Raw genomic sequence first — 13,654 nt, forward strand, 5'->3', positions numbered from 1 at the left:
AGATCCCGCCCCCCTCCCCAGGCGTCCTGGCTTTGCGCAGCGGCGGAAATAGCCAGGGCGGGGCTAGCTGCGCGGCGGAGGCGAAGGCGGAGACCCGGCTCCTCCCCGGTCCTGCCGGCTCCTCCCACCACGGGTCACGTCGTGACAGGGGCGGAAGCGGCGGCGGCGGCGGCGGCCGAGTTGAGGCTGCGGCTCGCGGCGCGGATCCTGCTGTCCTGTGCGCGCGGTGCGCGGCTCCGGAGAGGCGCCCGCAGTCCGGGGCGGCGCTCTCGGTCTCGCCTGCGCTCCGAGGTGGGGGGGCGGGGGGGACGCGCGGCTCCGGGGGCGGGCGTGGGGGCGGCGGCGGATTTCTGGTGACAGCTCTGCACAAAGCAGCCTGGCCGGGGTGCAAGCTCTCCTGCCCCTGAGCCGCGCTCCTCGCCCGGGTGGAAGGTGGACTGGTCCCTTGGGGCTCTACCTCCGTTCCCGGGTTGGAAAGGGGCGAGGGGTGCGGGGGAGGGTCCCAGCCCGAGGAATGGGCGGGAGGGGTGGATTCCTGGCCTGGGGTGTTGGAGCGACCGGCTTCCCGGATTCCTCGCGGTGTTGCTGGTTAATCCACCTCCCCACAATGTTTGCTTTCTGTACAGGGGTGCCGTCTCCCCGCGACTCCTTGCACGCCTCCAGCGCAAAGGTGAGCCTGGGGAGGCTGCGGCTTCTCCGACTTCGGAGGAGTCGAGAGAGCTTTTCGGAAAGCGAGGCGGCTGCCGCTGGCACAGGGAGCCTTTGGGGGCTCCCTCCTGGCGCTGTCAGAGCCCTGTCACCCGGGGAAAGGCTGCTGCGAGGAAGGGGGCACCCACCGTCCGGGGGCTGGAACTCTGTCGCTTGCCTCCCAGCTTTGAGAGCGTGGTGGCGAGAAGCCGGTACGGCCTCGCAGGTGCTGTTAGCTGGACTGCAGCGCAGGGACCACGCGTTAAGACGCGATCGGCATTGCCAGGTTGCTGGGTGACTCCTCCGGGACCCGGGACCCCGATGGGGGCGGCCCGATTTCGGTCGCTGTTAGTCAACAGCCCAGCAGCTGGCAGGTGAAAGAGGAAGGAAGAGACAGGCCCAGCTGTAGCGAGATGGGGGTTCTGTGACCTGGAACCTAGCCAGATGGAGGCCAGGCCTTCCCTCCGGAGAGCGTGCAAGCGTTTGGAGGATCGGTCAGTCCACCTGTGCACACACAGCTCAAGGCTTTTACACTTTGATTGGTTGGTGGTTTGTTTTTTTTAAACCGACTTTAGTGGAAGAAAGGTGAGTGCGAGGGAAGGTTTTCTTCAGGAGGTACGGGAGAAAATGACCATCAATAATTAATTATCCTTCCTGCAGAGAAAGTCGTCAACAAAGCATTCGGGCAATTGCACTGGATCCATATGTCTGAAAGTTGATTCTTGTGGGTGCAGTTTTAAGTGGCCCGAAGGGAAATTTTTGCCCCTGTTGTCTCTGGAGAAGTTTCTAGTAGTTTGTCCAGTTTCGAGAAATTATGTTAATGCCACTATACATTTTTATTTCAACCTGGAGTTCTTTAAGTCATATTTTTATGGATTGAATAAGTTACTTCTGAAAAAATCTTGGAACTTACTAAACGAGAAATCTAGACATTGATATATTCACACATATTTAGGTACCCCTCCCAACCATTTTTTCCTTTCTTTTGTCATATTAAGAGAAAACCAAAGCTACGAATTTAAAATTAGGAAGAACTATGCTTATAAGGTCATACTGAACCTGAAACAAATTGATTGTATTTAAAGTTAAGTGTGTTTATTAATTTGAAGAACCAGGTGGGAAAGCACTTCCAGTATACTAATTTGTTTTACTAACACTTGGTCAGTATTTCTAAGATTATATTTAAAAGCATAAGTAACTGTAGTCCTCCCAATTTAAAATTTTTTCCTCCATTTGAGGCCCCAAGAACCCAGCAACAGTGAAAATAAAGAAATTACGTGTCAAAAAAGAATGAAGGTACATAACTGTTAATTGTATAATTAAAGGTGAAAATGTACTGCTCTGAAAATCTTCAATCATATTTATCCCAGACCACACAGATTTCTTAACGGCTTTCATAGCTAATGCTTTCATTTCCTCTTAACCATTTCTTGGATTACATCATTCTTTTGCAATCAAAAATATGTTTTTCAGTATACAGTTGGGTTAAAAATGTTTGATGAAATTTCCAGAAATTATGCTTTCTTTTGAGAGTGCTTGCATTCCCAGGTAACATGGTCAAATGTTGCTTAAACTGATTTTATTTGCATTCCTAAACTGCACATTAGGCTCAAATATTTTTGCTGCAATACTTAACATATACAGTGTACATGTTTACATAGGCTTTATTCGTGGTTCATTTTATGAATAATGTAGGTTATAAGTTTTATGTAAAGAGATTGTAAATTATTTTTGAAAATGTGAGCCAGAAGCCCTTCTTAGGGTACAAGAATTAAGGTAGACAGTAGTACTTTTTAAAACCACCTAGTGCTTTATCCCTGAGAAGGCAATGGCACCCCACTCCAGTACTCTTGCCTGGAAAACCCAATGGGCGGAGGAGCCTGGTAGGCTGCAGTCCATGGGGTTGCTAAGAATCGAACACGACTGAGCGACTTCACTTTCACTTTTCACTTTCATGCATTGGAGAAGGAAATGGCAACCCACTCCAGTGTTCCTGCCTGGAGAATCCCAGGAATGGGGGAGCCTGGTGGGCTGCTGTCTATGGGGTCGTACAGAGTTGGACACGACTGAAGCAACTTAGCAGCAGCAGTGCTTTATCCAGCTACATAATGAGTACTATAGGACTAATGGCAATTTTTTTAAATGGCTAAGAGCTGTAATGCATTTCAGAATATGTATACAGTATATTTGTTCCTATATTAACGTAATGATTTTGAGAAAGTGAAGACTGAGTCAAAGAAAAACCATCCATAACGTTGGTGTCAAGATTTCTCAAAGTTGATGTAGATGGCAGATTGAAAGTTTTTACATGTGATGTTCATAAATCCATAACTTACAAATGTTAATGTAAATAGTGAAAGTGAAGTCGCTCAGTTGTGTCCGACTCTTTGCGACCCCGTGGACTGTAGCCTACCAAGCTCCTCCGTCCATGGGATTCTCCAGGCAAGAATACTGGAGTGGGTTGCCATTTCCTTCTCCAGGGGATCTTCCTGATCCAGGGATCGAACCCTGGTCTCCTGCATTGCAGGCAGACACTTTAACCTCTCAGCCACCAGGGAAGCCCGGGTGTGAATAGTAGGATCACAGTTTATAGTGAAGTAATAGGATTACAAGCCCTTCAAAGCTTTCCCCCAAGATTAAGATCATATATGTGGGATTTGTATCTTAACAACACTTCTCCACTTTCAAATTCCACTTTGAATTCCTTATCTTTAGGTATGCCCTATTTATTTTTCATGCTATTGTGAGTATGTGTGTGGAGTAAATACGGATCAGGGAAGGAGCTGTCTGATAACTGTAGGATGCGTATACTAGCGAGTACTTAGTTATGCTAAGCATTTTTCATTCCTTATTTAAGTTAATTGAAAAAAATGGTAGTATGACAAGTCAATTGTTCATGGATTTATGCATTATTTTTTTGCGTAGACTTTTGATTCTTAATGTTTTAACTGTGCTGTGATTAAACTAGTTTGAGAACTCAGTTTGTCCAGTGACTGTCTAACTGAGATTCCTATATTCAGTAGTGACCAGATAGTGTGCCTGAGATTTATTTGTTGGGTTTTACTGAGAAGGAATGAATGCTTTTTCTTTTTGAAGTATGGTGGTGGGTGGTGGTATCGTCGCTAAGTCGTGTCCAGCTCTTGCCACCCCATGGACTATAGCCTGCCTACAGGGTCCTCTTTCCATGGGACTTTCCAGGCAAGAATACTGGAGTGGGTTGCCATTTCCTTTTCCAGGGGATCTTCCCAACCCAGGAATCAAACCGAGGTCTCTTGCATTGCAGGCAGATTCTTTACCAACTGAACTACGAGGGAAGCCTGTATACTTTTTAAAGTAAAATAGATCAAAATCTGGGAACTAAGACATAGTGAGAAAGAGAGGAACATAAACAAAAATATTTTTACTCATTGAATTTTATAAACAGTAGTGTCTTTTGTTTATAGATCATTCATTTCTCTATATATGTAAAATGTATATACTACTAATGGGTAACATTTATTGAGTACTTATAGTAGGCCTGGTACTTTCAATTAATTATTTTACTTAATCCTCACACCAATACTAGGGTACACACTGCTGCTGCTGCTGCTGCTGCGTCGCTTCAGTCGTGTCCGACTCTGTGTGAGAACACTGAGGCTTAGTCTTAGCTTAAATAACTTGAAAACAGTGGTTTTACATTCAGGCCATCTAACTGTAGGGCATGTACTCTTACCAGCAAAACTACTTAATAACTTGACTCCAGAGTGTTGAAAGTATTAGCAGATGCTCTTATTTAATGTTTTCTGGTGTTTGTTTTTTTTTTTTTTTTTTTTGACAGATTTTCTGATACAATGGCGTCCTCACGGGGGAGAACGAAGAAAAAAGCATCTTTTGATCATTCTCCAGATAGCCTTCCTTTGAGGAGTTCCGGTAGGCAGGTATCGCTTATTTGTTCATTCATTGACCCTGTTTTGAGCCAACAGACTTATTGTGATTGGTTCTGAAGAATTAGAGATGAAAGAGTAGAATTCCAGCCCTCAAGGAACTTGCAGTCTAGTGGAAAAATTCATCTTGGGACTTCCAGTGTGATAAAGTGGTAGAATGTAGGGGAAAAAGCTTATCTGGCGGAGATAAAGGCATTGCTGTGAAACAGCACAGGGTGGTTCAGCTGTGTGGTTGCCTCCAGGATGTGAGCTGGGGCCAGATCATGCTTGGCTTGATGTCATTCATAGGAATTTGGACCTCAGCTTGTAATAGTTAATTGGGTGCTGTTGATAGCTTACCTGCTGCCATCTTTCTTGTAGGGCCATTTTTTTTTTTTAAGGAAAATATTGAATGATGTAATTCTTCCTCTAGAATTTGTCTACAGATTTTTATTGTAGTTTTAAAATCTACAATACTGAGAGGATAGAACTTTTCCAAGCAAAGAGAACAATCTTAATTTGAAAGTGGCTTTCGTTTTTTATGATACAGCCTAAAAAAATTTCTTTTTAATTTTTTATTGGTTAGACTATCTGGGTTAGATAATCAATATTGAAGTATAGTTGAAACAGCTTTTTCCTAAAAGAAGCTAGTATGCATTTTCGGTCTCTACTCAGAGACCTGTTTTCGAAGTGCTGGTTCCAGATTTCTAGCAGATTAGTGAATTGTTTGCACAATGCAGTCTCAAGGAAATTGCTGTTACCGTCAGCCTCTACCCCACTGCCAGGATGCTGTTGATCTTCACACTTAGAACTTCTAACCTGGAAGTGATTTCAGGAGTAAACCTCCCACCACCTCCACCCTGGGCCACGCCAGTGTTGATCTTAACCTCAGCTGGTTCTTTCTCAGGCAAAGAAAAAGGCCACGGAGACGACGGATGAGGATGAAGATGGTGGGTCAGAGAAGAAGTACAGGAAATGTGAAAAAGCAGGCTGTACAGCCACATGTCCTGTGTGCTTTGCAAGTACTTCTGAAAGGTCTGTTTAGACGGCGTGTCTTGGCCTCACCTTCCTGCCAATGAGCACATTCATCCTCAAAGATAGTCTTCCTAAAGATACATAGAGATACTGCTATCCTGCAGTAGAGACATTGCTGGTACATTTTGTACACATCATACCCCACTACTCACTCCCCTGTTAGACTAGCCTGTATCAGCTCTGCACAGTGACCAACCCCCTGTGCTCACATTGCATCCCCCATAGTTGTACCTCTGGAGGATGGGAATGGGGGGATAGTTTGAGGATGGGATGGGGTAAGAGGTAAGGGGGGAGTAGCGAGAACCTTGAGCTTCCTACAGAGATCAATGTTTGCTTATTTCTCTGGGCTCCTTTTCTCCCTCTTACAGCACACCTCCGCCTCCAAAGATACATACAGGGTTCATTCAAACTACGTAGCTAACTGCACTCTTGCCATTTTTGTTGGGATGATCCAAGCATGACCTTTTGCTTCCAGTGGAAAAAAATCTTCAGTTAAGATTCAATGAAACCTGGAAAACAAATTCTTTCTTTGTTTTAAATCACAAAGAAGTGGTGGTGTTAGTGTTCATAGTGGCTTTATAGTTCATTCTTTTGCTACATTATTGGCTGCGTGGCAGGTTTTATTTGCCAGATTGCCCACGGGATGGTCCGATCCCAGCTGGCCAGATGTTGCTACTAGAGACCACACTTCCCTTCTTCACACACATGCGGCAAGCCTGCTGCCGTCCCTTCTTTCACGTCCTAAAGCCGTATCATAACTCCATGGAGTCTTGATAAAACTAAGTCCCAGGGCCTTTTGATGAGCAGGCAGCTGGGTACCTCTGATCTAAGTCCCTGTGTCCTCCCCATGCATTGTTCTCTGTCAATCAACCGTTTCATTTCTTCTGTTGTAATATCCAGTCATTAGGATTCTAAGTGAAGGTAAGGCAAGATGGGCTCATAGGAGGTGTTTGATAAATGTTAACAAAAAAAGCGAGACGTGTTTATTCGTTACCCAAGCTATCTGTTTTTGCTGTTTTCAGATGTGCCAAAAATGGCTACACATCCCGATGGTATCACCTCTCCTGTGGGGAGCATTTCTGTAATGAATGCTTTGACCATTACTACAGAAGGTTTGTTCTGATGATTGTTGGAAATGTTTGGGGTGGAAGGGATGGTGGTTTGGGCAGTGGGCAGTGGTGGGGGTCAGATAGTTAAGTCTGAGCACCCCCCTCCCCGGGGGGTGGTTACTGAATTATTTCACTGTTTCATCCATACCTGAGCTGACTACAGGTGTGCCAGAACTTTGATACTGTAGTTTGCGTGTGTGTATGCTTGTGTGTGCACACTCAGAGCTCAGAAAGTATCTGCCATGAGACAGTTATTCTCTGTAGTTCACAAATTCTGAAAAATTTAGGAGCTGCTTTGCTCTTCTGTGCCAGTGCAAAGGGGCAGGAATGAAAAGGTTTTGTGGGGGATGCTGACAGCTAGAGGGTGCTGGACAGACAGGTAACCATTCCTTCTTGATAGTTTTAGATACTAAAAATGCAACCTGTTTTATGCGTGCTATGATAATTTACTCCTCCCCCCTTATAATGTGGCTAGTTAGGTCCTTCACGTAAGATTTCTATCTGCCTCCTGTTTTGAAAACCTGAATAGCTTATTGTTTGATATATTTATTTTTATTGTTTTTCAGCCATAAGGATGGATATGACAAATATACTACATGGAAAAAAATATGGACAAGCAATGGAAAAACTGAGCCTAGTCCCAAAGCTTTCATGGCAGACCAGCAGCTCCCCTACTGGGTAAAAAAGATAAAACTGTATGATTTTGTGAAGCATTTATAGCACTTCCCAGGTAGCTCCAGGGTAAAGAATCCACCTGCCAAGCAGGAAATGGGAGTTTGATCCGTGGGTCAGGAAGATCCCCTGGAGAAGGAAATGACAACCCACGCCAGTCGTTCTTGCCTGGGTGATCTCATGGACAGAGGAGCCTGGCAGGCTACAGTCCACGGGGTAGCAAAGAGTTGGACACAACTGAGCAACTAAACAGCAAAAGCATTTATGGCACTAAATGCAAGAGGAATGGATGAAAATTCCAACGGAAAGTTTTCTTTAATTACATTTATTCTTTCTGTAACTATGAAAGCAAATCACTTTTTTTATTTTTGTGCAAAAATCACCTCACTTGACCTGTAGCATAAAGAAGAAACTACAGACTCATTACCAGCTGGTGATAGCTATTGCTAAGTCTGGTCCATATCTCTCTTCTTTGTTCATGTTTTTCTGTGTTTATTTAAACACAGTTTCGCACTTAGTATGCAAATCCTAATTAGGTTTAGAATCATACTTTGCATGTAAGTTTTTAGTAGCTTTTAGGTTTTTTTTATTAATTTAACTTTATTTTTTTCTATTTAGCCATTCTTTGAAAACATACTTTAGTGACTGTATATATAATATAAATATACCATCATTCAATAAATTATTTGCTAATTTATTTAATGTTATAGATAATTTGAGTTTTTCTGCATACCTTAAAAATTTTCTTAATTGAAGTGAGATTTACATAACTTTAAATTCACAAAATATTCACAAGGGAGACTCAAGAGGAAAGAACACACACACACACTTATGACTGATTCACATTGTTGTACTGCAGAAACCAATACATTGTAAAGCAATTACCCTCCAATTAAAAAATTTTAAAAAGTTTTTTTTAATTAACCCTTTTAAAATGTACAACTCAGCATTCAGTACATTCACAGTGTGGTCCAATCACTGCCAATATCCAATTCCAGAACATTTCATCATCCACAAAGGAGACCTGTGCCTATTCAGCTGTTACCTCCCATTCCTCCCTACCCCTACCCCCTGGCAACCGCTGGTCGGCTTTCTGCCTTTCTGAATTTACCGTTTTGGATGCTTTATATAAAGGAGTCAGGCAGTGTGTGACCTTTTACATTTGGCTTCTTTCACTTAACCTCATGCATTTGATGCTGAACGCTTGTTAACCCAGATCATGTGGAGGAGATGGCAAAGGAAGAGATGGAAGAAATGCCCACTCAAGAGGTGCTAATTCATTGACCTTGACTTCTTACTTTCCATCTAGGTTCAATGTACAAAACCTGAGTGTAGGAAATGGAGGCAGCTTACCAAGGAGATCCAGCTGACTCCCCAGATAGCAAAGACCTACCGATGTGGGATGAAACCAAATACTGCTGTTAAGGTATGATGTCTTTGGTTTTCTGTTTGAATTAATTGATGGGTTAGTTTACTTGTCAGTCGGTAGTAATGGTGTATATTTTTCCTTTATCGTATTGATCATTGTATCAGGATGGTACTGTCCCATGTATAAAGAGAACCTCCATTACAATAGCTTAACCGATTAAGCCTTTTATTTTTCTCTCATTTATAAACAGTTTAGAAGCAGGCAGTCCAGAGTTGGTATAGTTGCCCAGGGAATTCTCCTTCTAGTTTCCAGCTCTCTCACAAGATCGTTACTGCACCGTCAGCCATCATTCCAAGGTCAAAGCAGAAAAGATGGGAAAGGCTGGAGTATCGTAAGCCAAGTCTCTCCTCATTTTACTGGGAAACCAGGAGCTTTCCTGGAAGTTGGCACTAGATTTCTATTTATAGCTCTTTGGCCAGGACAGGATCTCACAGCTACTCTGAACAACAGTGGGGACAAAGGAAGAAGATATTCCATAACTGTTGCATGTTTTATATTTTATAACTGGAGGGAAATCTTTCATAACAGCATCAAAATTAGGATCCTGTTAGGAAAGAGAAAAGGATGAATATGTTTGGGCTCAATAGACAGGAGTTTGAGCAAATGCAGAGAGAGAGTGAAGGACAGAGAAGCCTGGCATGCTGCAGTTCATGGGGTTGCAAAGAGTCGGACAAGACTTAGCGGCTGAACAAAAACAACAATATGTTTGGGCTATTAGCAGTCTTTCTTAATTGGTATATTGTGCCTCTTTGGAGATTTGACAGTTGCTTAGCGTTTAAAAATGTGCTAATAGCTTCAAAGTGTTAAAACATTCATCTATAGAATGTGTCTTGTTTTATCAGTACATTAAAGAATATTCGGAATTGTAATCTCAGATGCAAGATGCTTTTCCTTTCTGAAAATTTTGACTTAATTCACAAAATTCACCCTCTTAAAGTATGTAATCCAGTGGTTTGTGGTATTAACATATTCACAGATATGCAGTTATCACCAGCAAAATATTTTCTTAGTTCAAATTCTTCTTTAAAGAATGAATGAGAAACATTTGAAAAGCTTTATAAAGTTTATGATCAAGTTTTTCAAAGCCTGGGATTTAAGATACAAATATTATTGAAGTGACTCATAATTATTAATATATTTGGGCGATTTTGCAAAGTAAACTGGTGAGAAAAATGGTATGAATATTTAGGAGTTCTGTTTTCTATAGTTTTAAATTTTACATAAGCATTACATGAATATAATCTCAAGTTTAAAAAAGTAAATTGAACATATGTGTGCATAGGTAAGTACATGCACACACATAATATGTAAATGAAAAATGAAAGTCCCCTTTAAACCATCTCTTTCTTCCCACTCTAATAGATAACAACTCTTAATGATTCATTTATCCTACTAGAACTTTCTTTATGCTCTCATTATGTATTTATGGTAGGCACATTTTTTTAAAGCACTGGAAACAAGTATCTAAACTACTTTTTAAAGGTTTAAAGAAGTATAGCTCAGAGTGATCATAGCCTCTAAGGATGATATATCTTTTAAATCCCCTCTGCCCAAGAAATCCTCTCTTGAGACCCTCTAGCTCCATTCTGATTGATTACCATCTATTAGCCTCAACTTTTGAAATATTTATTTAAATGGTGTTTATTGACTCAGAGGCCCTTTGGTTTTCAGCTTGGTCTTCTGTCAAGGACAAAGTCTGGAAAGGTTTATTTGTAAAACAACATTAAAAAGAATGGTAGCAAACAACACACACTGTTTGGAGCTCACTGTTTGTCATTTAATGTATCTTGAAGATGCTTCCGTCTCAGTGCATAGAGATCTCTTTCCCTGTAAAGACTGTGTAATACATAGTCCACTGAATGGATAGATCATGATGAATTTGGCGTGGTCGAAGGGCATTTAGGTGACATCTAAATGTTTATCGTCAGTGAGTGCGCTGTAGTGAATAGCTTCGTGCCTGTGCAAGTTTTATTTATGTATTTTTATTTTTGGCTGGCCTGGGTCTTCCTTGCTGCGCATAGGCTTTCTGTAGTTGCGGCGAGCGGGGGCTACTCTTCATTGCAGTGCGAGGGCCTCGAGCTGCCTTGGCTTCTCTTGTTGCAGATACAGGTTTAGGCTCACGGGCTCCAGTAGTTGCAGCCTGCGGGCTTAGTGGTTGTGGCTCATGAGCTCTAGAATTCTGACTTAGTAGCCGTGGCATCCGGGCTTAGCTGCTCTGAAACGTATGGGATCATCCCAGCTCAGGGATGGAACCTGTGTCTTCTGCATTGGCAGGCAGATTCTTATATTCTGTGCCACCAGGGAAGTCCTATCAAGCTGTTTTAATTTGAAATAATTCTTAGACCCACAAGAGGATTTATAATTTGTGTGTAAAGGATAAAGAATGAAGTTGAACACTCATCGTGTCCCCACCCCCAGTTTTAGAAACAGAGCGTGACCAATGCCTCTGTAACTCCCTGGGTGCCCTTCAGTGGTTATCTTCCTCTGCCTCTCCTTCAAGAGCAAGCAGTATTTCCAATTTCGTATTTATTATTCCTCTGCTTTTTGTTTTTGAGTTGATACATATGTATGAAACCCTAAATAACATGTGAAGTTTTGCATATTTTATGTCGGTTGGAAGTTGTACCCTGTTGTTTGCGTTCTTCTGCAGCTTTCTTCTTTTCCTTAACACTGAGGTTTTTTGGTTGCCTCCATGTTGATGCCTACAGCTCTGAGTCATTAATTGTCCCTGCTGTGTAATTTTGCATTGTGTGAGTCTACCATAGCGTGTCTGTTCTCTTGTTCATAGGCGTGTGAGGGTTGTTTCTAGTGTGGGGCTGTCATGTTCTTTCATGTCTCTCCTAGTGCTGCGCTGGGCTGTGCTCAGTCACTCAGTCGTGTCCAGCTCTTTGTGACCCCATGGACTGTAGCCCACCAGGCTCCTCTGTCCATGGAATTTTGCATCAAGAATATTGGAGTGGGTTGCCATTTCCTGCTCCAGTTTTCCTAGTGCACACGTGCAGAGAGTTTCTCTGGAATATATTCCAAGGGCTGGATTTCCTAGACCATATGGTATGCCAGTCTTCAGTTTATTTAGGTAACTTTTTAAATTGAAATATACAAACAGGAAGCGCACAAGTCAAAATGCCATAGCTCAGTGAATTTTCAGAGTCCACATTTAGCCAGGTCCCAGTAAAGAAAGCTGAGCGCCAAAGGATTGATACTTTTGAACTGTGGTGTTGGAGAAGACTCTTGAGAGTTCCTTGGACAGCAAGGAAATCAAACCAGTCAATCTGAGAAGAATCAACCCTGAATATTCATTGCAAGGACTGATGCTTCCAATACTTTGGCCACCTGATGTGAAGAACTACTCACTGGAAAAGACCCTGATGCTGGGAAAGATTGAAGGCAGGAGGAGAAGGGGACAACAGAGGATGAGATGGTTGGATGGCATCACCAACTCAATGGACATGAGTTTGAGCAAGCTCCAGGAGTTGGTGATGGACAGGGAAGCCTGGCATGCTGCAGTCCGTGGGGTCACAAAGAGTTGGATACAACTGAGCAACTGAACTGAACTGAACAGTTAAGAAATTGACCAGCCTCGAAGAAGCACCCTTGCACCACCTTTCACTCAAAGAGTCCATCCCTTTCCCCTGCCCAGAGTAACTACTTACTTCCTCTTCTCCCCCATCCAAATACTAACCAGGCCGACCCTGCTTAGCTTCTGAGATCAGAGAGGACAGGCGCTTTCAGGGTGGTATGGCTATAGGTCCCTACTTACCCTTCCAACTTACAGCACTGTGGATGTTGCTTCCTTTCGAACTTTATGGAAATGGCATAATACAGTATGCATGCTCCTGGGTGTGGCTTCTTTCAACTCACCGTTATGTTTGGAAGGTGCATCCATACTGTAATTAATGTGCGTTGCAGTTTCCTCTCATTGCTGTGCCATTGTTTGACTGTAGTATAGTTTGTTTCTGTCTTCTACTCTTGATGGACTTCTGGCTTGTGCTTAGCTTTTCTCTCTTACAAACTATGCTTCTTCAGGAATTTTCTAATCGTTTTCTTGGTGCACGTGGACGAGCGTCTCTCTAGAAAATACAGGCATGCCTTGTTCTATTGCACTTGGCTTTTTTGCCCTTCACAGATATGCATTTTTACAAATTGAAGCTTTGTGACAACTCTGCATTGTCAGATGATGGTTAGCGTTTTTAGCAATAAAGTATTATTTTATTTATTTATTTTTGGCGGTGCTGAATCTTCATTTTGGCACAAGGACTCTGGGGCACTTGGACTCTTTAGTTTTAGCACACTGGCTTAGTTGCCCCAAGGCATATGGGATCTTCCCTGACCAGTGATCAAACCCCCGTCCCCTGCATTGGCAGGCGGATTCTTAACCACTGGACCATCAGGGCAGTCCCTGAGGTATTTTTTAATTAAAGTATGTGCAGGTTTCTTTTTTTAAGCTATTGCACACTTAACAGACTATAGTATAGTGTAAACATAACTTTTTATATGCACTGGGAAACCAAAAAATTCTTTTGAGTCACTTTTATTGTTGACACTTGCTTTATTGCGATGGTTGGTCTCAAACTGAGCCCACAATGTCTCTGAGATATGTCTGTATAGCAAGACTAGAACTGTTGGGCATAATGCAGTCATATCTACAGGGCTTGATTCCAGGACCCTGCAGGTATCAAAATCTGAAGATGCTGAAGTCCTTTGTATAACATGGCATAGTATTGCATATAACCTACACACATCCTCTCGTATACTTTAGTTCATCTTTAGGTTACTTTTAATACTTCATATAATGTAAATTCTATATAAATAGTTGCTGG

The 13,654-nt window shown here is 42.6% G+C and overlaps 1 protein-coding gene across 3 annotated transcripts in view; it reads left to right on the forward strand.

Moving 5' to 3' along the window:
* The first annotated feature begins 73 nt into the window (after positions 1 to 73).
* KDM1B (lysine demethylase 1B) overlaps positions 74 to 13,654 on the forward strand; it is a 43,144-nt gene continuing 29,563 nt past the window's right edge. For 2 of the 3 annotated variants that reach the window (XM_055570732.1, XM_055570734.1), the window contains exons 1-7: positions 74 to 291; positions 627 to 670; positions 4,505 to 4,604; positions 5,497 to 5,624; positions 6,647 to 6,736; positions 7,300 to 7,411; positions 8,715 to 8,831. In XM_055570732.1, the coding sequence (XP_055426707.1) occupies positions 4,518 to 4,604; positions 5,497 to 5,624; positions 6,647 to 6,736; positions 7,300 to 7,411; positions 8,715 to 8,831 (534 nt within the window). In that variant the 5' untranslated portion in view covers positions 74 to 291; positions 627 to 670; positions 4,505 to 4,517. The remainder of the gene's footprint in view (positions 292 to 626; positions 671 to 4,504; positions 4,605 to 5,496; positions 5,625 to 6,646; positions 6,737 to 7,299; positions 7,412 to 8,714; positions 8,832 to 13,654) is intronic. The other variant, XM_055570733.1, reaches the window with a different exon arrangement.

The sequence above is a fragment of the Bubalus kerabau genome, chromosome 3 (assembly GCF_029407905.1).
Source record: "Bubalus kerabau isolate K-KA32 ecotype Philippines breed swamp buffalo chromosome 3, PCC_UOA_SB_1v2, whole genome shotgun sequence".
Lineage (NCBI taxonomy): Eukaryota > Metazoa > Chordata > Mammalia > Artiodactyla > Bovidae > Bubalus > Bubalus kerabau.